This window comes from Tiliqua scincoides, chromosome 7 (genome assembly GCF_035046505.1).
Source record: "Tiliqua scincoides isolate rTilSci1 chromosome 7, rTilSci1.hap2, whole genome shotgun sequence".
NCBI lineage: Eukaryota > Metazoa > Chordata > Lepidosauria > Squamata > Scincidae > Tiliqua > Tiliqua scincoides.
The window spans coordinates 50,579,369-50,606,637 of record NC_089827.1 but is presented as its reverse complement, the minus strand read 5'-3'; the positions used below and the strand labels follow the sequence as shown (position 1 = coordinate 50,606,637).

The window sequence follows — 27,269 nt, the reverse complement described above, 5'->3', positions numbered from 1 at the left end:
GACTTCTGCATGTTCAGAGGTATGACATTTTAACATATTGACTAGAATGAAGGTCTTAGGACCAATCCTATACTCTCCCAGTGCCAGCACTGGGTGCCATAAATATGCCGTAAAGCATGTTTACAGCACAGGGAGATCAAGGAGCGCTGAGCCCAGCACCAGGAGGCCAATGCCAGGGAGCGCCCACAGTAAGGTGTACTACCGAGTAGTAGTGCGGGGCTTCTGGGTGGGAGGGGAGGCATTTCAGGGTGAGGGAAGGGCAGGGCATGGGGAGGAACCAGGACAGGAGGGGATGAAACTGGAGGAGCCCTACTCCACTGGATCCTATGCTCCTTGTTGGGCTGAAGAGCCCAACATGGAACTCCTCCAGTCTGCACCAGCAAAATAGCTGGCACACAATGGAAGAGACCCATTGTGGCCCCTTACTTAGGGGAAGAGGACGAAAGCTCCCTTTCCCCCAGGAGGTCTCCGGCAGCACCGGTGGTGCAGCCGGATGCAGTGTAGCCATCTTGGCACTGCTGCACCCGGCAGAGCCACTGGGGATAGGATTGGGCTGTTAGTCACCTTCAATTCCAGCAGCTCTGTGTTGGGCCATTCTCAGTGTGCAATTGTTGGCATAAGAGTTTGTCTTACAAATCATAACATATAAATACAGGAAGCTGCCTTATACTGAGACTCAGACCATTGGTCCCTCCAGCTCAGCATTGTCTACAATGGTGAGAAATCTCCAGAGACTTTCCTAGCCCTACCTGGAGATGCCAGGGTTTGAACCTGGGACCTTCTACAGGTGCTCTACCATTGATCTACAGCCTCAAGATGCTTCCAAATACATTTTAGCTGATAGTTTCCTTGGGCCCTTCTAATCCAGCTCCACTCCAAGGTTCCCATTATTTTCCCATATTCACCACTAGTGAAAACATTCAGTAATGCAGAGAACATGAGGAACAGAGGCAAGTTCCACCAAGGAAATATATTCTTAGTCCACACAAAGTCGCATTTCAGCTTCTAACATGGAATCTACTGTGTTCTTAAATAAGCATAAATAATATAAAGGCTAGGATTTATGAAGAATGCAAAAGAAAAGAAGATTCAACAGGACAAAAAGAACATTTGCTCCCCCCAAACAGCATCGCAGTTACTAGTTATGTCTAGAGCTACAGTTGCCGCAATTTTCTTACCCTGCAAACAGAGCTGTCCTTTCTTACAGAAAATTTAAATAATAAATTTCAACAGTGCTGCTTGCAGCATCATTCAAAAAGAAAAAAAAATTAACTTACAAAATAATCCATTCTTCATATGTAATTGTGACAAATAAAAATCTTAAATAAAACAGGTTTTATGTTTCATGGTGGCTCACTGCCTCATTCCAGTTTCAGGTAGCTTGGCAATGAGTAATTGAACATTAAAAAATCAAGTTTGTAGACTTCATAGAGCTGTGTTTGGTGCTCCGAGCTGATGTTCTGGAAGAACTCTGTGGTCATTTCATCAGTAGTTCTAGTAGACTTTGCATAGGTGGGGAACTTGAGATAGTTGCCTACTCCTGCAAGTTGAAGGACATAGTTGGAATCTTCTTCAAGTGTCTCGTATTTCCCTATGAGATCATAATGGATGTGGCAAGGATGGCAGAGCGAGTAGACCGTTTGCCAGTGTTCATTGAATGGCTCTTCTCTTTGGGTGTGTGGGTCTATGAGATAAGCCACAAATTCCTCAAATTTCACATCATCACCTTTATGCAAAGCTTCCTGGGTTGCATTTTTCCTTTGGCGTTTCACAATTTTGGTACCATATCTCTTGTGAAAAGAAGTGTTGTACTTCTGGGTGAATTTGTTTCTGTAGGCTGACACTAGTCTCTCAAACGGCTCACGGACAAACAGGAACTTCATGTAGTTTTTCAAGCGATGGTTTATTTCTGCAATGCTGTACTGGTTGAGTGTCTTCAGATTGGATGAGACGTGTGCTTCATTTGCTGGTATCTCCATGGGATCACTGTATTTGCCCCTTCCAGTCAAGACCATCATGACTCTTTTCCAATTGGTACAGGCCACTTTGGGTACATAGCAATATATCAATTCATGATCCTCATCCACTACCAAATGTTTCAGGTCATTGGGTGTCAGCACACGACGCTTTCTGCTGGACATGCTGTTGGTTCGGCATGTGTCTGTGATTTGATCTCTTCGGATCTGATGAAGGATTGCTGTGCTGGAAAATTCCAACTGTAAAGAAAGCACAGATGTGGACAACTCAGTACAGTTTGGAAACTCTGGTGGCTGTCATATTATATGCAGAGGTTCAGTGCCTGATACTTTTCATCACCCATAAGCCTCTATTGAATTACACTACATTATGATTCCCACAGCATTTTAAAATACTATACAATTCATATGTCTCTATATGAGGCATGTTAGACTGAGAACTAGAACATAAGTGTCCCAGGTTTCATAGCCTGTACTGGTTCCCATTAGTCACATGGACCAGCAGAGTATGAGCCCCTGTTGAAACATTTCACATACTAGAACATAAGAACTACCTGCCAGGGATGAGATCCATCCAGTTCAGCATTCCAAAAATGGACAACTAGTTACCAGGAAGTTTACAAATAGGGCATGATGGAGACAGCCAACTCATATCTCCCAGCACAGTCTCCTGGTCATTAGAACTATAATAACCTCAGAACCTGGTGATCCCATTCCTAGTTTATCATAATCATGGCTAACCTAATAGGCACGAACAGGTCTGCAGAAACAGTTACAATCACCAGGGTAAATCAGTGTAAGCAGAAGCATCACATAGATTTCTGTTCTGCTGAAACATTTAAAGAACTGTACATTTATACAGTATATCGAGTGCTAAATTTATTTTCAGTATACCTGGTTGAAAATGTCTTAGCTCTCCCAGTTACATATAGAAAAGGAACTCTCCTGCCCTATAGTCAAAACTCATTTCTAAAGGAAGCGCAGAACTCAGCCTGACCTTCTCTGCTGAGACTCAGCAGGAGGGCACCAGTTCCAAAAAGCCTATGAAAATAAACACAGTATGTGATCTTGCCGCTGATGTCGGTCTCACTCTAGGATTAATAGCCTTGGCTTACTCATTGGCTATGACCTTGGCCAGTGACATAAAGTCTGCTGAAATGTCTGCTATTCTCTGAGGATTCCTTGCTGAATTTTTTTTAAACAATCAGCACTGGTCTCCATGCCAGTCAAATCAATAAGAGGTCAAAGGGGCTCAGCCCTATGCAGTTTTTGTCAGAAAATATCCAACATATCCTCTGTTAGATCTGTCTTTTCTGCTTCTCAAGGATGTAGTTGTGCAAACCCCAATGGTTTCCTGCTTCCAGAGAAACAATAAAATATGGAAGGGAAGGCTGGAAGGGTCAAGGACTTCTGGTTCAAACCAGGAATCTTGGAAGTCAAGTAACCTCTCCAGAATCACTGCTCCCCCAAGAGCTGGTAAAAGAGGAGAGGCTCTTCATAGCTGGACCTGGAGGTGCTGAGCATCAGACCATAGAAACTCAGAAGGTCTTACTGCTTGTCCTAAGGCAGGAGGATATTTTACACAGAATTGTCTGTGCCCTTACAGGCCTTCTCAAGTTCAGGAAATGATTCAGAATTTTTGTAAGTGGATGCTTGCTCTATGCACTTGAGTTAGAAGCAATGATGAGTTATATGGGGGTAGGGGGTGGGGAAGAGAGCTTATTCCTAAACCAAGGATAATAGTTGTTGGGAAAATATTATCTGTGAAAGACAAGGCTAGCTCTAAACCAGATGGTGACTCAGGCAATGAGCATCTTAGCACTTCCCTCCATTTGTTCAAATGGAATACTTCATTTTTACTGTGTTTGGAGCCCCTCTCAGGACTCTGATGCATGATTTGCATACATGATTTGTTCGTGTCACATACGATGATATAGTTACACACCAGGATTTATGAATCTATATTTATTCATGCCATTTATAAGCAAATAATTTGTTTGATCTTATAGCTATAAGATTCTGCCCCCTACACCTTGCAGTATAATTCAACCTTCTGAGGGAAGGAATCTTATAGCAGAGCCATAAATACACATATATACACACACCAGAAGGTAGCCCTATTTATTCCCCCAAGATAAATATTCAACATAACAGGTGGTACACACAGGCTGCAATCCTATACATGCTTTCCTGGGAGTAAACCTCACTAAACACAATGGGACTTATTTCTGAGTTGACATGTATAGGGCTGATAGTGAGGAAGCATAGACAGGCACAGAGCCAGGCCCGATTCAAGCAATTTCCTGGTTTAAGACTGGCCCTAACTCAGTCATTCTAAAGTGGAAATTTCTGACTAGCCCTCTGGATAGACCAAATCTTCCCTCTGGGTCATTACCTCTTCTCTGGTAACATTTAACAAGTCATCTGAAGTTGAGTTTTCTATCACAGATCTAGAGAAGGAACACCAAGTATGAAATGTGGTTCATGCTGCTGGGCAGGACATTTCAATGAAATACGCAGTAGTCAAAGGCCCTGCATCAGTCACAAAGGAGTTGGCATTGTCTGCTAATCAAAGCCTTTAGAACCCAGCCTGAATTACCTAGGCTACCATGGAAGATAACTTAGTACTGAACATTACAAAATATGGTGAGAATACTTTCCTTAAGCCATTTTTGCCCAATGTTGCATAGTCGCAACAGGGATCAAATGTGTACACCTGTGGGCTGGGCAGAAATGGGTTAAAGTTGGTTCAGATGTCATAAGATAACTGATATAAAGCATCTTTCAGGTCACAACTGGGGTCACCAGTCTGCAAATCAGAGAACATTCATGTACCTTCATATCCTCTGATGCAGTGAGAAACAAAGAGCTAAAGCTTCTCAGGCCTACTCCCATTCTGGCCCTGTCATCCATCCCTCTCCCACCAGATGAGATGCACAAAAGGAATAAAACCGACACAGTGTAATACATGCAGTCCTACACCAACTTGGTTATACATCGGTCAGAGTTATTGTCCAATTCATTAGTCATCACAAGTATCCAAATACTGATGAACCATGTGTACCAAAAAGTCAAATCAGATCATACAATACTTCTGAAACAACCTCAAGAGCTGTAAAGCAGATCAAGGAATGGATTTCTGCATGCATTTTCATAGCTGTCCTAACTGGGTAAATTTGGAAGGACTCATGATCTATATTGTACACTGTCTACAGATTTAAATTAACATCGGCTCTTGTGGAACCTGGCACTTTAGCATGTTTTCATACAGCTCTCTAGCAGGGTTCTTAACACAAGCCTGCAGCAAGATTCTTCTAGGAAAAAGGAAAAAGAGAGTGAGATGACATTTTTAGAGGTTGTATAATGCTTAAGGGGTCAGTGCATATTTAAATCTCTGTGCCTAAATACATTATCCATTTTGGACATTACAGAGAGGCACAGGGATAAAACAGTCTGATGGCTATTCTATAGAGTTGCTGATTTATGATTTAACGTCTGTGTTAACATTTGGATATTCTGAAAGCTTTGTGAATGGGAAAGGTATTATTATGGAATTACGAGGATTGCCAGAGAGATTGAGGAGCCATTGTGATTTCAGACACCTCAGTGTATTTAAAATGACTAAGGTTCAAATAACAGCAAGCTCTTCCACACTGGTGTTGACACTGACTATTGAATATTGCCACTCACATGGAAAATATGCCCTGTTATCTCTACAGTCTGTGCTGGTACTCAAAGTAAACCACATTTCCGGGACCTAAGTCAATAAACTTGTTAGCCTAGAGCTCTCATGCTTGCACTGAAGGTAAGATTTCATGCAGGAAAAGTGCAGAAGCAGTAAATAAATTTAATGTAGCTATTTTTTTTTTAGTGGTTGGCTGCATGCTGAGTGGAAATCAGGTACTTGACAAAGCACCAAAACAATCTTTTTAGAAAAATCATTGAGTTATTTCAAAAGTTCTCATCAAGTCAGAAAGAAAATAGAAAATATGACATTTTTGCTTACCCCTCTCTGAATGGTCAAATTTAGGAGCTCATTAAGGTGAATTGTTTGTTTGTTTGCTTTTACAAACCAGTCTCAGTTTGGGAGTGAGAGTACTTGCTGAAGGATTCCAAAGTCCCCATGAAAGTCAATTTGCAATGACTTCAAAATTTTTTTCAATGTTCTGAAATGCATAAGGCAGCAATCCTATGCACATTTTCCTAGGGGTAAGCCCCAGTGAAGACAACCTGACATACTTCTGAGTAAATGTGCATAGGCTAGTGTTGTATGTCACCTCTTTACAATTTGAAGTGCTCAAGAAACATGCAAAAATATAATTAAAACAAGGCAAAACAAATTAAAACAAATTAGGAAGTTGTAGGTAAAACAAATTAAGTGTGTTTGTTTTAAATTAAAACAAGATTACATTCCAAAAGAAGACTATTTAAATCCAGCAGCATGTTATACAGGAATTCTACCCATGCTTACCTAGAAGTATGTCCTGGTAAGTTCAATGGGACAGGCTGCAATCCTAACCACACTTTCCTGAGAGTAAGCCCTTTTGAACAAAATAGGACTTACTTCTGAGTAGACCTGGTTAGGATTGTGCCCTTACTCTCAAATCAGAAGTTCTTTACAGGGTTTCAATGGCAATTCTAGTTTCAGCCACTTAGTTCCTGTGTACCAGAAAGCACCATGAAAGTTAAACATTTGCACACTTGTAGATGTTGACCCAATTAAGAAGAATGTCTCTTGTTCATGAAGACTAGCTTGGCAACAACTTCTCTTGTAACTCACAAGGTCGCTATGTCTGATTAATTACCCAACTCTGCCTCATTTGCTAAGGAGATTAACAGCAACCAAGACCTTTTGCCATTTATAAGGACTCACAAGATTTGAAAAGAATATACTCTACAGCTATGTCACACAATGGTATTGGAGGACATCACAGACTTTGGATACGTTATATGACACTAGTTATATGTTGCCAGAGTTTGCCCTAAACTCTAGTAGACTGTAAAAGTAGGATGGGGGGCACTTTTGGTGGTGCTCTTGGAGATGAAGAGATGTTTGGAAAGGATGGGGGGGGGATTACTGGCGGCAGTAGTATTTGTCTTCCTGGTTAATACTAACCAGGGTTTAAAACCAAGGTTAGAATAGGTTAATGAACCCTGCTTAACAGACCGGGTTGACTTTAACCATTATGGTCAGTGCCAACATGTTGAGCCAGAAGAGAAAAATCTAAAACCAGCTTCCAATCCTAGCATGGTTGGCCATGGGGCATTTACTGGCCTCATGCAATCAAAAGGAATAGAGTGTCAAGTTATGCTCAGTGTTACACAGCCAGGGCATGAAATCTCATATCCCAAAAAGCAGCTTTCTATCCAGATAAAGTCATAAGTAGGCCAGCCTGTAAATCTTTTGTATGATGAGTCTGGAATCCACTGCAGTGAATTCTAAGAACCTATATTTGGAACAGAATTAGCATATAATTTACATATTTGGGGTTATTTGATGTGCACAATCTTTTGGATGCCCACTCCCTAAAATGGGTGTTAGTAATCGTCCAAACAAGAGGCTAATCGTCCAATCAACTTCCAATCTGTTGGAATTTAAGCAAGTGTACAGGCATAGCAGCAAGTGGAACCAACATTGGAAAGCTGATAGGCTTCTAATCAAGGCCATAATAACCATGATGTTACGTTCCACGGGATGGCCAGCACTTCTACATCAGGAAGGAGCTGTTGTGATGGCACTCTTATAAGCCTTTTAAAGTCAATACATAATTTAAATAATCTTGCTAAAAAAGCAGCAGCAAGATATTCCCAGGTTAGAGTCATTTTCTGGGCAAATCGGACAACAGATGAAGCTGCTGGAGCCTAATTCCTGTTACTATCCAGCCCACCTTTGAGCATTTGTATTTTGCTCAAACAAGGTTTTACTTAACCTTGATCTTGCAGTCCCATTTGTAACTGCCACTCACTAATGTGAACAGGAGGTAATTGACCTACGATGCCCTTTATTCACAGGCTTAATGGCAGCAAATTGGGAGTCACCAGCAGCAGCATCTTGCTATCCGTGCATCTCTACTGATGCATCTAGAGAGCTTTTCACACAGATAAAAAGCTCCCATTAAATACCAGAAGCCAAGTAAAAACTTAATTACAATATGACTTGCCAACAAACTGCATTAGACTAAAATGGTTCCGCAAAACTACCAATGCATATTGTGCTATGAATGAGGAAGCTGTAGCAGGCAGCTCAGTAAACATTTTTGGAAGCTTCAGAGACCAATATTCAGAGACTCAGAGCATCTGCAACAGCTATGGCTCACTGCCACTATTCTAGTACATTTACAGGACAATATCAACAAGCCCCCCCCCCACAAGTGGCACCAATAAAGAGACCCAGGCTGCTGATTTAAATACATACAGCTTTACCACTTCGCTTTGTAAAATGACATCCATTCTATCCTCAAAGTCATCAAAGGCTGCAGCTCTGAACTGACTTGAAAGGTCCTAAATCAATCTGATTTCTGACTTAGAAACGGAGGGGTGATTCACAAGGCTAATTTTGAGAAGTGTTATGGGATAAAGCCACAATGAGATGACTTTTTTCCCCAGCTATAAAAATCAATATTCTGACTTCATATAAGCCAGTTTAACACAATGGCCATTTGTATCACTCATTGACATTAAGTATGAAACAGATCAGAAGGAAACAAATACGCATGTGATTTTTCTCTTTTGGGAAGTTAGAAGAATGTCTGGTTTTCTTTTTTTTTTGTGCTATATATTGTGACAATTGCCTAATTACGTGGAAGGTGCAGGGCATGTGGATTTATCTAGGCTTGTTAGCATAAGAAGTTGATTTATTGTTGATCATTTTGGTGGAAATATAATCCTCTATTTTTATCAGATGAAGTTATTGACATTTGAAATGGTCTTTATATTGGTCAGCACATCACTTCTAAAGTTAGAAAATGTTAGATGAAAATATTTCATGTTTTGAAACATTTCAAAACATTTCAAAATGAAAATTGACCACTGGAGGTTTTATTTAATCAAGGTTATCCACTCCAAAATTTGAGGAGGACCAGGATGAAACAAAACCAGATTCCTTGAGGTCCAGACATGATATTGCCTACAGGAATGTTCTTCAACCTTGGGATTGGGACCTCAATGGGGTGGCAAAGCCTCAGTTGTGGGGTTGCAGCAACTTACAGGAATGAAAAAGGTTGAAGACCACTGAACTACAGCACCACCAGGTAAAAGCGTACCCCTTTAGGTACCAGGAGATTGTGTCCTAGTCCTGCTCAGGTTCTTAGCAATTGTGCTAGAATAGCTTTCACTAGTGCAGGCTTCATGGCAACTTTTTCTGCTCTCTCTAATGACTATTTTACTAAGATGAACAGTGCAGGAGGGTGAAATGGGGCAGGGAGTAGGCGGCAGTGGGGTGGGGTAAACAGATAGGGTTTTAGGAGGGGTGGGATCCATGGGGGGGTCCCCATCTCATACTTTATTTATTTACATATTGGAGTTGTGGTATGAAAAAGTTGAGGACCACCAGCCTAAAACGGCTTTGACACGAAAAGGCTTTTAGCAATCTTATGATAGGCAAAGGTGGCCAGAGAAAATGGTTCTCAAGTCTTTCCATCAACCATACTCTTCTTTTGTAGCTTTAGCTACTATGTAACCAAAAAATGAACAAGGTTTCTTTTTCAATAATGCCTACATGATTCATCCTTTTCATCCTGTTCCTCACAGCTGTTTCAGAGATCGCACTGTGCTTGGTGCCACAATCATGTGCCCAGGTAATCATCAGACGTGTACTTTTTGTTCCACTTCTGTTAGATTAACTGTCACCAAAAGCGCAGCCTTGTTGCTGATGGCTCCCCAGTTATGGAACTCCCCTCCCAAGGAAGATGTGGGGATTGAACCTTTTCCTCTTTTCCTTTTTTAAAAGGGGGAAACTGTGAGGAAAAAGTGCTTATTTTTCGTTAAGACCTGTTTAATGACATCATTTCCTGCCTAATAACATCACTTCCGACCCTCAGCAGGCATCATAAATGCTATTTGGCCCTTGGTTTGAAAGGAGCTTGACACCCCTGTTCCAAATCATTCAACAAACTGAAGTAAGAAAATGCTGGAAATGTTCATATTCAGAAAAAGCATAGAAGGCATATTGCCCCACTGTAGAGCTCCCAAGAGATGACTTTGATGCAGCCTAACGTCCTGCTTCTTCTGAAGTTCAAAGTGATGGCAGACTTTCAAAATAAGAATGAGATGGCCCAACAACCCCCTTGCTTCTTGGGAAAATTCCTTGTTGTTAATAGGGGAAAAGCATATGCCTAATTGGTTGCAAGTCATGGTGGAACCTCACCTCTTTCAAGGGCTTATTTTCTTCAGAAAGCTTCTGAGTAATTTTTCTTCTTCTTTTCTTTCTGTCTATTCATTATTCTATTTCCAGTGGCAGACAGCTGTTGTCTGCCTTCCATTACAACCCTTTCAACAATTCTGAACACTTGCCAGGTCTCAATTGTTTCACTCCGTTGATCTGCTTGAAGATGCCAGATCCTTTTCTTTCTTTCTTTTTTCTTTTTTCTTTTGCTTCTGCATCCTTGTCAGATTTCCTGTCCCACCTGAGGCATGAAGACTCCCAGCAGGAATGAAAGCAAGAGACAAAAATGGCAGCTTTCTCAAGTATCTGTTACTTCTTCTCAAGATACATCTTGAACCACTAGGACAGTCTTAGGGCGCAATCTTAACTCTGTCCAAGGATGGCACAAATCCCTTGCACCGGCTGCAAACGTGCCATAAAGTACGTTTGTACGTCCTTGGACGTCAGCTAGGCTATCCATGGATGTGTGTTGGCCCTGGAGGCCAAATCCAGCCTCTGTGCCGACAGAGACAGGCGAGTCTGTGCCAGCCAAGCTCGACTGGTGAAGGGGTCTGGGGGGGAGTGGGGAGAGCAGAAAGGAGGCGTTTTAGGGCAGAGGAGGGTGGGCGGCGGGTGGGCCCACAGGTGGGTGATGGGAGAGCAGGGGGGTGGGCCAAGAACCAGCAGTTATAATACACCTCAATACTTAAGTGTTTGTACAACAGAGTTATTTATACCAAGAATGGCCCTCTGGGACACCAAGCAGATATATGTGCTAGGTGCCCTCACTGCTAAATACACAAATGAGACTTCAAGCTCAGAACAAGTTTTATAACACATGCCAATCCATACAGATTTGTAAAGATGCTGGCGGGTGTTCAAAAATTGAGTTCAGCATTTTTGGCAATTGAGAGTATTTTGACAAGTACTGAACTGGAGTCAGGAAGGAAGGAAAGGAAACATAGCCCAGAGTGGTGGGACAGAATGCTGTAGAGGGCACAGAGGAGAAACTCGGGTGATCAGAAGCCCTCCTCTAAGGCTCCTTTGATCTGCCACTCAAATCTGCAGTAGGGCTTGCTGGCACAGTGGGCATTGATGTATTGTCAGAAGACTACTCAGCCAAGATGTCATGCTCATAGCACTTTCCCGGAGCTTATCTTGCTGTAAACCTTACCACAACCCTAGAAAGTTGGTTGGTTGTACTCTTACCATACAGTTGAGAAGAGGCGTCTAGGGCAAGGAGAAAGGAGCCTGCCTAAGTCTATTCAGTGAGTTCATGGGTGGAGCACAATTTGAACCAGGACTTCCCAACTTGAAGCTCATTCTTTTACGAATGGAGGCACCTACTCTCAGTTTTTAGCGTGGACATGTTTGGCATCACCTTGTGTTTATTAAGCAATCCATCACAGGGAGGAGGCTGGCTTCTCTGTTCCCTAGCATGAAGACAAGCACCAAGAAGAAGAACACAGCACTCTTCGCAGTTTCTTCCCAGCTTCATAACTGAACTGGCAAACAAGCTCGAGAGCACACTGTATGCTGGTTCAAGCTGCCAGTTTTGCACCTACCCAGTTTTTCACCTCTTCTTCCAATGGGGAAAAGAGAACAAAGTATTCTGCAGCTGGGCAGTCAAAACCATTCTCACATCAGTCATTTAGTTGTGGAGTACTTTGTTAAGGTGCAAGAGGCAGCCAGTGATAAGAGAAAGCCGGCTTTAACCACCATTCAATTCTTTTTCTTTGTATATTTATCTTTCCTTTTACATCATATCGGCCTTAAACTATTCAAAACCTTCTGATTTCAGAGCATCTAGTTCCAGTTTGAGTTTAAGCTTTGTTGCCATAAAGAGGACAAGAATTCTACTTTTAAAACAGAGTTTTATCCGAATTGCATTTAGATACAGTGGAATTAACCATTCCTTGTCCCTGTCAGTGCTACCCAGCTTCACTCTCTTCTCTTGGGCCTAGCTAGGAGGAAGCCTGCTTCAGGCTGGTGTTAAGAGCCCTGCCTGGGAGCAGTATACATCCATGCTAATAAATAAGTTACCAACAACTTTGTGGAGCCTGGATTTTGTATGGGGAGTTCAGTGAACACCCAAACAATCTGACAAGAGTGGGGTGGAAACAGTTGTACCTTTTCTGTCCTACAACACAAAAGGTTTGTTTTACTTCCCAATGCAGAGTCTACACTATTCTGCAGCTCCCATTCATAATTCCCTCCTGGGTAGAACAGTGTTCTGCTGAGAAACAGTAGCCTCTATAGTCCTCCTTTCTGTACAGGTGAAATTAACATCCTGTGGTTGAAACCTCTGAGCTTCTTTTCAATCACGATGACCTCTGAAAGGTACTACTTACGAGATCCTTTGGCTTGCCTGCAATTATACACATCTGGAACAGGTTTCCATTTGGCATTTTTTATTCCACTCTTTTGACATTGTTTTGTTTTTCTCAAGGGAAGGTGCTCATTTTCTCCGTTCAACTAGCCATGCTGATAATATGAAACTGAAGAGTAAAATGAAAGCCACGTGTGCATAATAGGTAATGTACGAGTCTTCAGCTATCAGGAAGCCATATTTCAACTGACATGAAAGGGCAAAATGGACAGAAGTATTCTCATCAGAGACGGCTGCTCATTTTCATGTGCAGTGGTTTCATGCCGTTTGAAAACAAGGCAAAGCTCTTGTCAGGGTTGTTTCTACATAATGAAAGTGCTTTTTTTTGTTCTCTAGGTAATTCCATATGTCAAAATGGGATTTTAAAATTTCAAATCACCACTTCTGAATTGAAATAATTTTCAGCCACGCTTTATATACCGTACTCTTTAACACTTGCTACTCCTTTGAACAGTTTATGTGAAAATGTCAGCTTGACAGAACTGCTGCTTTCTGTGGATTCACTTTCGCCTGTTGAACTCTTAGAGCAGTCTTTTGAAAATCAGAGTTTCTGAAAGATTAAATATATTTAAAGGCAAAAATTCTTCTAAATAAGTGAATTTTAAAAAGGAACAAATGAGCACAGTGGCCTACGTGGGTGATAAACTGTTGTCTATGGCTGCAGTGGTAACTGAGGGGCAAATTATAGGTTACACGCCAACAAATGGTGCCCCAAAGTGTATTTTTCAACATGGCAGAGTCACCTTGGCAGGAGGGAAATTCAGAATGCAGAAGCAGTAGGAAGAATATACTTAACGCTTTCCTTGCCAGCCATTTTCCAGCTCCAAATGCTTTTCAAGCAGCACCCCCCACCACCACAAGGGTTCTAGCTGTGCATTTGCTCTTGACAGATTATAATTGTGGGTGGAAGACTTCCAAGCAGAGTCTGGTACATGCTGAAATGGTTGCCTGGTTGCTTCGCCATGTGCTCAGCTCACACCACCACCTACGTTTATCCCAATGCCATTCAACCCATTTTCAGAAGCTGGTATGATGATGTAATTAGGCCCAGGGTCCCTTTGAAAGACTATCTCTCTCCATATGAATCTGCCCAGATCTTCTTTGCGGGCTTAGCTTAGCATCCCCACTCCCCAATGTGCAGTGGATGGCAATGAGGAGTGGGCCCTTTTCTGTTGTGCTAACTCATATCTGACATGGCCTGCCAATTTATATGCTCTCCCTTATGGTATTCAGGTGGCAGGTCAAGATGTTTTCATTTTTGCTGGCTTTTAATGATCTTCCACTTTAATGTTGTGGCCCATCAGCTGTTTTATCCATTGAATTTTATTTGCTGTAAATTTTATGATATTGTTTTGACATGTGGGGTTGACTACCTTGGGAATCTTGGATTGAAAGAAGGGACAGAAACATTTTTATCAGAACACACATGAGCTGGGTTGCAAACTGACTGGACAGGGATCACACAGCCCTATAGATTTCACCTTTAATTCACACCATCTCCAGCACAACCTGGCATCGCAAATTCCACAGGCATTGCTATCATTGTTGTTGTTTTTTTAGTATACATGCTGCTCATGGAAACATGAGCAAGAAACATCTCCACAACAACCAGCACATTTCAGATTATGCAATCCACCCTTTTTGTTTAATTTTATCTTCAGCTTTAATCTGTGATTAAAGGTGAGCACAAAGCCAGTAAACATTCAAATTTCATCTGAGATGTCAAGTCAACAAATTAAAAAAAAGGGGGGGGGAACAAACATTTGTCTACAGTAGGCCAAAAACTTAGACACAAATAACAGGAACTTGCCCCAGAGCACACATCCAAGTTGGAGGATAAAGATAATGCCACTACCGTGGTCCTGCTTTAATTAAAATCGATGCAAAACATCTGCTCCTTCTTAGGTTTTAATAATTTGTATGCTTTTGCCTGAATCTGCAGTTAGGAGGCAGAGGTTGGGGGAGGACACAAATGGATATAAATGGCAGGCTAGATTGTCCCATCGCTGGAAGTGGAGAATCTCTGCCATGCTCAGCTGAACATTTAAAAAGACAGCTAGCAGACCGCAAGTGCCAGTGAGGAAAAAGGGGATGCTCTTTTCTCACTCTGTATTAACCCTTATTAACCCTGCTGCTGCTGCTGCATCTGAACAGCTGCAATTCATTCCCCAGCCAGACTCTTTCTGGCCCCCTTAGCAAGACATCCCAAAATACTCAGAGGGAAAGGGGAAGCGAACAGCAAGAAGGATGATGGAGGAGGAAAGGCAGGAGCTGTAGCAAAAAAAGAAAAAGAAAGAAAAGCTAATCATAAATAATTTTTTTGAGATACGAAACTCAAGTAATGCCTGTTACATTCTCTTGACAGGAGTATGCAACTGAGGTTTCATTTGGCCCTCAGACAACATACATCTATATTACTACTCTCCTGTCCACATTTATGGTTTAAAAACATAATACAAGGTATGATTTAGGGAGAGGGGGATATGGCACCCATCCCTTGTGGATAAGGTACTTGGTGGGGTGCAGCTGATTATTTGTTATGGTGCCTTGAATTTGAAATGCCTCCCCCCCAGCACCAAGGAAAGACTTTTTTCTAAGGCAGTCCAGCATCTCACACACCTGCACTTAATCATTCTGGCTATATTAACTGACTGATGCTGTTGCCTTTCCACTCTATTATTTTTTTTTTTGGCACTATATTGTAGAATTTTATTCTTCTCATGCTATACCAGCCTGCAAGCTTTGCTGAAGTGCAGCTAATTAATGCACAAAACAAAGCAAACAAACATATTACTTATCAGGGATGCCTACAGTGATAACTCAAGGCCCAATCCTACCCAACTACACTGGTGTAGCCTCAATGCAGCCCCGAGGTAAGGGAACAAATGTTCTCTTACCTTGAGGAAGCCTCTTTGACTGCCTTCCCATCACAGGTTGCAATGCATCCCCCATTGGCACGGCTACAAGGGCACTGGAAAATTGAATAGGATTGGGCTCTCACTTACTGGACCTGTAACAGGTATGGCTGTTGTTCTCAACAGTTACATGGATTTACATGCTAGATTTACATGACCACAATAAAATCCCCTTTGCAGACAAATCTCCCCTTCTTCTGTTGCCTCCCTTGTGTCTCTTTCTAGACTGTGAGTACCTCGGGGCAGGGACCTGTCCTCTCATTTATTGTAAAGTGCCATGTACGTTGAGGGCACAATAAATAAAAAATGCTTGCTTACTTAAAGCTTAAGGCAAAGGGTGTACTGGAAATTAAACATAATTTTATCAAATGCAGAGTTAGTACAAGACTCCTGTGTTGTTCCTCTGGAAAAATGCAGCACAGAGAGAGACAAGGTGAGTTCAGTTTCTATTTGACAGGAGGATAATAATATGCTCAAAGGGGCTAGATAAGAGAACTAGTATAAAAAGCGAAACAATGGTGTGTTGGTGGCTGGCTGAGGAATGAAGAACTACTAAGCATTCAATTACCCTGTACATTTGACCAATGCAAATACCAGCAGCTCCTTGGTACAGATCGGAGAACAGAACTGTTGTACAGAATCAGACTATTCAACATAAGCCACTCAATATTCAACCACAAGCCATTCAACAAGCCCGTCCTATTATTAGAATATTAAGGGCAGCAAAATATTTGTGACTGTATCTGTCACATAGTCAAAAGCATCTGCAGTACTGAATGCTAAAGAAGGACCAATATTAAAGTTTCATTATCAGTTCTCTTTTATTAGGACTAGATCAGAGTTGGAAAAAGTCTCAAATTATCTAAGTCGAAGCTATTACATAGGCAGGTTTCAGTAGTAGACCTAAACTGAGTAATACTGAAAAACAACTTCTCTGCATAAATTGTTCTATTGCACATTTGATGATATGAAACCAGAGTTGTCCAAACATTTTGTCAGGAGGGCCACATCATCTCTCTGACATTGTGTCGGGGGCTGGGGAAAAAAGAATTAATTTACATTTAAAATTTGAATAAATTTACATAAATGAATTTATTAGAGATGGAACTTATATTAATGAATGAAGGTCTTGCAGTAACTCAAGGCCTATAAAAGGCCTTGCACAAAGCAGGGCCGGCGTTTCCTTTGCTGCCACTGCTGCATCACAGACGTGAAACAGCAAGCAGTGGAGGGAGCCCTTGTCCCACAGCTCACGTGAAAGGTTGAACAGTTGTCCTCATGTTGAGAGTAGTTACATCGGGCCAGCATGGGCTCCAGTAAGTCTCTGGAGGGCCAGAGGATCATTGGACACTGGGGGCTCCCTGAGGGCTGGAATGGGAGCCCCCGAGGGCTGCAAGTGGCCCCCGGGCCAGGGTTTGGGCACCCCTGTATTAAACTAAGGCTGTGACCCTATACATACTTTCCTGTGAGTAAGTCTTACTGAACACAATGGGACTTACTTCTGAGTAGACATGAATAGGCTTGTGCTGTAAAATATACCCTAAAATTTCAGCTCCTACCATTCATCCTGAAAAGAACTCAAGTATCATTTTTGGGGGCCCACTGCAAGCTTGTAACATGCACCACTCCTCACTGCATGATCCCATCCCATACATACAATCTCATGAGCTGTGAAATGGTTGGTTGGCAACCTTCAGTCTCGAAAGACTATGATATAAGCCTACAGCACCCGGTATTCCCAAGCAGTCTCCCATTCAAGTAGTAACCAGGCCTGACTTTGCTTAGCTTCCGAGATCGGGCATCATTCTAATTAATCACCATAAAGTAGGTGTTTCTATTTTAACCCTGAAACAAGATTTACATTTCTGAAATGGCACCATGTCCACCTTGAAGCTTTTTTATTATGCCCTCCCTCATTTTGCTATTGTTGTTGCTGACATCCAAGCTGAAGAAGAGCCCTACAAAGTTGCTCACTATTTTGTAATGCTTTGGTTGTTCATAAAATAGGTATTATCCTGTTGATTTTATTATTAATTATTATTGCATTATTATTACAATGGATCAAGCAAACCAGTTCAATTCAAAGTTTTATTTTTCTGGCGTCTTTCATTGCAGATTCATGAATCATCTCCGCAAAATCAATTTCTCTTGCAGGTTCACATTTGGTACCCCAAAAGCTAATGGCTGTGGCACCCCATAGCACTGTGAACTAGACATTTGAGCTGCAATCCTATACATACACATACTGGCAATAAGCTCCATTAAAATCAGTGGGCCTTACTTCTGAGTAGAGATGCATAGGCTTGCACTGTAAGCCTCATATATTTTGAACAGGGTAAATTCTGCCAACAGCACTGGCTCCCACTGTCCCTGGTATCAACGTCTCTCACTAGTATGGTGCTTCATGCCTCAGACCAGTCACACCTTCCTCCTTCTGTGCACATGGAACTCTGGGGCTGGCAGTTCTTGAGAGAGAACATCACACAGGAAAGCTCAAGTCTCTTTCTCTCAAACTATAAGTCTAGTTCAACTGCTGCAAAGGCACACTCTCTGTTCTAGAAAAAGGCCTGGATCTGCAGCTCTTGCTTCGCAATGCATCTTGTTCTGTTCCAACACTGCTCCTAACTAGTTCCAGCAAATCTCACAAGAACTAAACAGCAGACATAGGGAAATATTCTCAAGCACGTTTCTCCTTTGAGAATGCAGCTTGGGCCAGCCCACCCAAAATCTCCAAATGTAATAATAATAATAACAACTTTATTTTTATCCTGCCTTTCTCCCTGAAGGGACTCAAGGCGGCTAATGTACCATCCCCCGTTTCCGTGCTTGGGCCCTGATCTTGAAATCACCACGCTTGTACTCCTTTCCAGTTTGCCTGTGGGGCATATGCAACAACATGAAACAGCACATTGGACTGGCAAGCACAGAAACACCCTTGCCTCCCTTTTATTACAGCACATTTCTGCTAATGCGGGAAAACACACACACAGAGTATTTATTTTGGATTGTCTGAAATGATAACAGTTTTGTATATGAAACAACAGAATTTCAGGTTGCCAAGAAAATTGTTCCAAACATCACTCAAGGACTACATGATGGCAACCCTAATGTTAAGACAGCCCCACATGGCCTTCAGCTTCTTTTTTTTGACCATATGCAAATAGTAACCTGCTGAAATGCCAGATTCATCTCAACGGTGCCACAGCCTTGCCAGTTCCTCCCTGAAGTGTTTAAATAGTGCTTAACCTGAGCGCGTGAGTCTCAGCCAAGAAGCCAGAGAACTGGAAACCCTGTAGAATGGAACATCTTTTACCCTTTGCACAATAAAAAAGAAAAAAGAAATGGCCAGATGAGTGGTCATAATACTCCCATACAGATAAATAACAACAGAAACAAATGGCTTGTTGGGGAATGAGTTTTAAGGCAATTTATAAAGCATAGCATTCTCCATGGCATACCTGCATTTCAACATATGTTCTGTGTGTGTGTGTTTAAAAGAACCCACTGACGCACCACAGCTTTAAAGGCTTAGCTTTTTTTTCATAATGAAGTCCCAAGAGTGGTCTCTAAAGCAGCAAGTGAATAAAAAACCTTCAAGGGAAGGTGGATGAATGAGAAAATGAAAGGAATAGATCACTAGAAGGCAGTCAGATGATATAGAGAGGAATAGTCAAATATTGCATATGCATCCCTGAGCAGAACAGATTTCTCTTGAAAGGGTACAAGCTTCCAGTGGCTCTGAGTGACATCTGGTGTGATAAGGGAGGATGGGCACAGGGCGCTGAGAAGCCTGCGAGAGGAACAAGAGCTGCTGAGTGACAGGAAGGGATATTTGGTGGAAATTAATATTTATGACATGCAAAAGAGAACAAGCCCTGGTAAAGTAAGAGATGACACAAGTGTTTGAGTGCAGGCATTGCTTGAGCGAAGGGAGACACGGAAATCTGCCGTTCAACCATGTTCTCTCAAGCAACTAGTTCTCCTCAGAGGAGTCTTTCTTCTGAAGAACAATGTCAAAATACAACCCGGAAAAGATTTTTTAAAAACAAAACTTCTTAAGACGCCTGCTGAAATCAATGTCACAACTCCCATGGAGCTCAGTAGTTTAAGAAGCCCAAAGTGAGCTCTCTTCCTTTACACCAAAAGTCAACATGGATAGTTCCTGTGAAGCCTAAACTCATGGCTTTTCCCTCAGGAGACTATAGTCTAGTTCCCCTTTACATCAGAAGGAGTGGTAAACCTGTGTCTGTGCTTTCCCACTGGAGAGACAGCTCACATAATGACATATTCCCCCACAAAAAAATAATTCCTGCACATAGAAAACTAGCATTTCAGTAAGGCTAGAATGCTTTCTCCCTGAAATCTAGTCTTCTGAGTGCAAGCAATTTTTTTGAGATGGAGGAGCGTTCAGTCATGTGAGTCCCCACTCATAACGTGAAGCAGTACTATCCAGGCATAGGTTTACCTCATCTGCTGTTTGAGAGAAATGGGCCCTTAGATCTTATAGATGACACTGTGGCTGCAAATGCCAACTCCACCTCTAGTTTGACACCATGAAACACCATGTGACATGGTATGACAGGATATGAGCATACTGTGAACTTCTCTGTTCCTTCCCTGCCTGTCAGTGTCAACCAACAGGTGTGTGTGTGTGTGGGGGGGGGGAATCCACAGTGTGGTTATGATGTCACAATGCTGGTATTTTGGATATGTATGTACTTTGGAATTATCTGCCTGTAGCATGTAAGTTAACAGACAAAGAACAAAAATGAACTCTCAGTGTCCTCACCATTCCTAAAAGACTTATACTAAAACATTAAAAGGATAAGTATCCTCCTGACATAACCGAGGACCTTTTACTATTATCACTGTTTGAATGAATGGCTTATAGAAGCCAACTGCAAATGAACATATTTGTAGATATTTAGAAGCCACACACAAACACACACACACAGTCTATGGATTAGAGCTTATAGTGTAGACTGCTATAATTTTTTTGGACAGCCCACAGGATCTTTTAGAGTCCCTGTCCCAAAAGGGCTGCTAATCTAATAAAGGGTGGGGGAAAATGTCACAAAGTGAGTTTTACAAACATGTGGGAGTAGAAAACTAGATGAGGAGATGCTATTTTCTGCCCCAATTGCCCACCTACACACAATTTTTGATGTGGTCAAATTTCATGGTCCAATACGTTCTTATGAATGTTTGCATCTAATATGTCAGGCTGCCTGTGGATTTTCAAGCTTTCCCCTTGATGTGATCAATAGCAAAGATTGTGTATGTGTTTACCTTATGTGTATGCATACGTGTGTATCTGGTCATGCCACAGTGTGGGAGGTTCCTTCTTTGCCACCAGCAACTGGCAATCAGTGGGGTGGAGGGAGGGCAAAATGAAGCAGGAACAGGAGTGGGGGCAGGGTGGATTGAGTCTGGCAGATTCCGTGGTAGTGGCAGCCCCCAAATCTTAACCCCCTTTCCAAACCTGATCCCATTATTTAACTAGTACAAATCTGAGCAGACCTCCCTCATACTGTGGAAGCTTACCCAGATTGTTCCCTTACCCAGAGGAGACTTCTGTAATTCTGCAACTGCTCCCCACCACAGGATGGCCCCCCACCAAATGGTAGCCATTTTGGTGCCACTGCCTTGGGGAGGTGAAGGATTGGGCTCTCAAGTCTCTATGGTTTCAGTACACCCATTCCATTAGATCAGCAACTCTGTATCTAAGCGAAGCGGTACATTGCCAGTGGGGGCAATGGGGGCAAATGCCCCAGGCGCCAGGCTTGGGGTGGCACCACGACCCACTCCTCCTGCCACCAGTTTCTTTCCACAGTCCAGAACTGTGCAAACAATGGCCGCGCTCCTGCAGTGTGCAGCCCCAACAGAGACTGCACTCCTTAATGATGGCTTCAACCCCAACAGTGGTTGCACTCCTCCCCTAAAGAAAGGGGAGAAGAAGAGGGCAGTCCTTAAAATGGTCAGGTAGCCAGTCGGAAGCTTCTAGCTCCGTATCGCCAGTACCGCTTCTAGCTCTGATTGAGCCTGTAGTGCTACTGCTAAGCAGCGCAAAAGGCTCCATCAGAGCTCTATGTCACTGATTCCAGCAGTGCCCAAGAGATAAGCACCGCTTCCAGGAGGTGGGTAGCACTTGCCTCCTTTTTCAAAGGGGGAAAGGGGGAGGCAGCATGGAAGTAATTGTGGAGATGACGTCATTGCAATTACTTCCAGGTTGGGAGGGCGACAAATGGGAGGGGGCCTGGCAGGAAAAGCGCCAGGACCACCACTATCTGGGTTCTCTCTTTCTCCATTCTTTTTGGCTCCCTCTCCCAATTGGCAGGGGAACAGAACTGTTTGCTAAGCACACAGGAACACCATCTTGAAGACCGTCAATGGAGCGCCCCATGCCTGTGCAATGGGGATGGAGGACAGCGAAGTAGCCTCATGCTCAGGGGAAAGCCATATTGGCCACTGAGAGTGTTGCATGAGTAGAATTCTCAGAAGAGCACCTTGTGGTTTGTGTCAGGGCAAAACGGTGTTCTATGCGCTTTGTTGGAAAGAAAAAAGTGATTCAATGCTGCTGGAAAAGCAAAATGAGGTGCTGAGAGCATGAGAGGATGAAACTGACACATTGCATTAAAAACAGCCACAATTTTTCTCTCTCCCTCAAAAATTGACTGAATAGTTTCCAAGAGAAGGAAAAATTCGTCCTGGCAGTTAATGATAAAGTTTATAATTAGTTTTCTAGAAAGCCCACAACCTGTGCTGAGCTCCTGAAGAGGGTTATTATTATTTTTTTTTTTCCAATTTGGGAGATAAATTATTCCACACCTTAAACGGCTGCAAGTTGTGCTTTGGAAGCCAACTTTTAGAGCGGTTCCAGTTCACTGCACGTATCTATTAACTGGATCCCACTCTGCAGTCAAGTGCACCTCACCTGGCACAACTGTCCAAGAACAGCTTCACTTACAGCTGGAAATTACAGAAGGAAGGAAATTATAGCAGTGCTGTACCCATCAGAGTTGCCCCGATGTAGATTGGCCAGTTTGGTATCCACTGAGAGACATCCTTCTCAAAATCTCTCAGATGCCACATGACAAAATGGTTAGTCCTAAAGTTGAAGGTTTAGTTCATCTTGAAAAATGAGGGCTCTGCAGCAGGCATAAGGTTTCCCCAAATTTCCCAGCAGCACTTTTGCTGTTTTCCATTTAGCAGTTTTGGTGGTGGTGACAGCGCTGTCCAATGTTTCAGTGACTGCTGCCACCATTCCTCCCTCCCCAGATAGGGCAGGAAACACTGCCCTCATTATGACTGGTTTCAGACTGATATCATATGATGAAGTAGCATTGTCCTGACACCAATCAGAAAAAAGGACAACGCTTCCTGCCCTACTCTATAAATCCTGGGGGGGGGGAAATGGCAGCCACCTGCTGCTGAGACATTGGGGTGTGCGTGCCATCACTGCCAACAGGATGCTTGCCACCATCTTCACTCTCCTTTACTGTTTAGCCCCTAATAGCTGAAAAGACCCAGACAACTACAGAGCTTGCAAATGCATGGGGCAGAATTAGAGGGCGGTGTTTCAGCTTAGCTCCACTGTAGACTCTTCCTGGTCTAGCACAGTGTTCTTCAACCTTGTTCATGCCATGCCATGAAGTATGAAACTGGAGATCCACTGTCAATCCCACCCGCCACCCAGGACCTTTTCTGCCCACTCCTTATCCCATTGCCACCCACTTCCCACCTCCATTATGACCTCACAGCACTGTTCATTATAATCAGAAAAAGTTACTATGAAGCCTGGAACTAGTGAAAGCTATTTTAGCACAATTGCTAAAACCCTGAGCAAGACTGACACACAGTCTCCTGGTACGTGAAGGGGTATACCAGATGCCTCCCCCTTTACCTGGTGGTGCTCTATTCCAGTGGTCTTCAACCTATTTTGTTCCTGCAAGCTGCCGTGACTCCACAAGTGAGGCTTTGTGACCCTATTGGGGTCACAACCTTAAGGTTAAAAAACACTGGTCTAGCAGGAGGCAGAAAGTATAACCCAAATTGACTGGAGGTTGTCTCTGGAAACACAACAACCCAACCTTGCAGCCTCCCGGATGAGTTCTTTCAAAGCAGCAAACACACTGCGTTAACTTCTCATTCTAGAATAAACGTAATTTGAAAAAAAAGATGAACACTGTGAAGGGATTGCTGTAAGCACTATATATTAACTCTCCTCACTTCACAGGATCTTTGGCAAAAGACTCTTGAATGAACAGTCCCAGAGCAAAGAATAAACAAAAAAACCAACATTTCCAAGTCCAAAAGACAGGTATGCCTTTGCTCAGGAATGCCATGCTCAGGAAACATGCTCAGGAATGCCATGCTCAGGAAACACATGGGTATGGGGAAGGGATTTGAAAATGGAGATGACGAAATGCAAACTCCCTGTGTTTTTAATAGATCATTACTGCATGTTCCGAGTAAGTTCTGGCCCCCTTGAAGCAGCCAATGAAGTCTACACAAGCACAATAAAATAAGTTTTAAAACAGTAATTAAGAACCTGGGGGTAAATGGAATGACTACACACCAACTATAGAAAGCAGCCTTTCTTGGGATACATATTATAAAGATATCTGCAAATATCCCAGGTCCTTGGGAAGGATCCAACACTCAACAAGCCAAATTCAGCCAGTAACATCTGGCAGGCTATGCATATTTTCTATAACAACATGTTTCACCAGCAGTTCACAAGTTGAAAGCTTGGTAGAACAGGCGGGTTCTGAAATGAAAAAGGGTGCTTCTGAAACCCACTGAGGCAAGGAGTGCAACAGCTGGGGGGGGGGAGGCTATCATGAGAGAACCCTTCCTGGCAGGAATGCCAGTTCAGTATTGCTCATTAGTATACTTCATCATGTGGAGTGACATCCGAGACAAGCCAGAGAACAAAACTTGTTCAGGACATGGTGTTCTGTGTGTGAGCAATTGGATAACAACATAAATCGAATAAGCCAAAAAGGTACAATGAAATGCACCTATCCTAACAGCTTATAATCAATATCGTTTGCATAATATTATCTGAAGATGGCAATTTCAAATTACAGCTAACATTTTTCCCCCCTGAATGAAATGAACTTCTTGTCCTCAGATGTGGAGAAACTAGGATGGCTCTTGAGAAGTCATGATATGTGGAAGCTGAAATAACTGAGTCACCTCTGCATCTTTAATTTGCTTCCCTCATTCAGAATTCAGGTCTTTTGGCCACCGTGCACTGAATGTATCCATGTGGGATAGAAATTTAGAGCCCAATGCCTACTTAGAAGTAAGTCCCATTATAGTCAATGGGAGTTACTCACAGGTAAATGTGGAAAGGTTTGTAGCTTTACACTCTTTTAGATGGAATACGTCCTCCTTAGGATTCTAAAAGATCCTGTGGGTTGTACAAATAGGGTAACCTGCAAAAGAAGTTTCCAGAATAGCTAAAGAATGAAGCATTCCATTTGGGAGTGCACAATTTTAGTGTGTCCATGCTCTATCCTTCTCATTTTGTCTTCTAAGGGCTTTGCAGACTGGTTCACAAATACAGCTGCTCCATGTATTTTTGGTGTGGTAAAAATGGCTGCATTCATGTCATTGGATCCTCTTGGATAATGCCTCCAACATCAGCAGCAGGAAAGCGTCATCCCCCCCCCCTTCTCTCTCACCAGGACAAAACTATCCTCCAGCAGCAAAGTGAGTACCACCCCTCCTCTTTTAATTAAATATGGAGAGGGCTAGTGCTGGAGAAGTCTAGCAAAAGCTGGCAGGAGAAAGGACTTCAAGTCTCCACCCAAAACTGTATCATAAATGCCTTACTACCCCATTGCTTATGTACAAGGATGTGTAAACCTATCAGACTCCCAATGGATAGATACAGCTTGAGTTTTACAGAGGCTTTTAAAAACTTGGCCATTAAGGACAGGCTTGAGGGCTATACAAAGTGTTCCAGGCTCTGAATTAACATTACAGTACCAGTGCTATAATGAACAAAGTTGTTTGCTATGGCCTTTGAGTCAGTAATAGTATCATTCATCCACCACTCAGGCAAACATAGTGAGCTGTGGTTAGAAACCATTTTGCAACCTGATTTCGGGGGGGGGACCTTTGATGAGTTCTCTTCATTTTATAAGCTCCCCTTTTCCTTATATTTTTTAGCTTTATTTACAGGTAATAGCTGTAAATTAGCTTTATTTACAGCTATGACCAGGGTGGTCCAACTATGAGGCAACTTGAAGTGGCTTGCATCAGTGGCAAATTGCGAAGGGAGTAATGAGGCACTGAATTTGGGGTCTGCCACTGCTTCCCTCCAACCCACCATGAATGTGAGCTGCATTGATCTAATTCTCAGTTGCTTGAGCGAGAAGCAGATCACCTGTCTCCTTACCACGTGGTTTCCTCTCCGTGGAAGTGCAGGACTCCTTACCATGTGGTTTCCACTCCGTGGAAGTGCAGGACTTCTGGTTTTATTTATAAAAAGTGCACGAACAAAGGTGCTCCTTCATTTGTACAGTCTCTGTAAATAAAACCAGAAGCCCTGCACTTCTGGGTTTCAGAAAACCATGCAAGGAGTATGGTAAGGGGCTTTTTTCCAGGGATGGGCACTCAAGTCTCACAGACTCAACCGGAGTTGCAAAAACACGTTTTTCACGATTCGTGGGGACTCAACTCACAGGCATCATTGACTTGGGCACTAACTTGTGACTCAGGGTTTTTACCCGAAGAGAGTCATGGCTTGAATTTGATTCAAGTTCTGACTCTCTTTAGTGTGTGTTTGCTTGCTTGTTTGTTTATTTTTCCCCCCATTCCTTCTGCATCACCCTGAAAGACCGTTTGGGAGATCTGGAAGCTGTCTTTCAGACCAATGGTAGCAGCAGATGTGGTGGGAGGAGGGTAGGTGATTCCAGGAGGCAGGGCTGGGGGGGCGGTTGATGGGAGGAAGAAGGTTTAAAGTTTTGTTGTTGTTGTTCAAGGACTTGACTCGTTTCTCGAAATGACTCAGGACTCAAGTCAAAATGACTCGAAGTTTTTCATAAGTTGAGTCATGATGGCCTGCACTATAACTCAGCTTGAGTCGTGGGGTCACTGACTCAGGACTCAACCCAAGACTTGGCATGTCCCTGGTTTTTTCTCCTTTACAGCCTGCTGCAGCAGATTGGTGCTGCAGTTGGTGGCATCAGGTGGCATCTGAGGATGTGTTACTGTTGGCTGTGATGAAAAGCCAAATGCTTGTGAGACTCCCCATGTCATGAACCTAAGACAAGGTTAGGCTAATTATATCAAAGAAACTACTCAAGCACTTGTAATATGCATCATGCCAGCTATCCTGTTCTGAGTCTCAATAAACTACATAAGCTACAGAGTTATTCCTAGCTCTAATAATAAAATCTGAAGAATAATCTACTTACTCAAGTTCACCCTTGCATGTTTCATTTTCTGTTTTACCAGAATCCCCATGGCTCACCAAATCTTAACTTTACAAAGCAAGGGAGTATGGTCAGGATGCCCAGATAGTTAAAGCATAATTCATTTGTGTTCAGTAATCCAGAACATGCACTCTTAAATAAGAACGTCAATACCACCTTGCTGGATCAGTCCAAGGT

The 27,269-nt window shown here is 42.7% G+C and overlaps 1 protein-coding gene across 2 annotated transcripts in view; it reads right to left on the bottom strand.

The window, feature by feature from the left end:
* Nucleotides 1-1,361: 1,361 nt before the first annotated feature.
* The window catches only part of CHST11 (carbohydrate sulfotransferase 11), a 218,875-nt gene continuing 192,967 nt past the window's right edge, over nt 1,362-27,269 (bottom strand). For both annotated transcript variants that reach the window (XM_066634106.1, XM_066634107.1), the window contains exon 3: nt 1,362-2,216. In XM_066634106.1, the coding sequence (XP_066490203.1) occupies nt 1,362-2,216 (855 nt within the window). The remainder of the gene's footprint in view (nt 2,217-27,269) is intronic.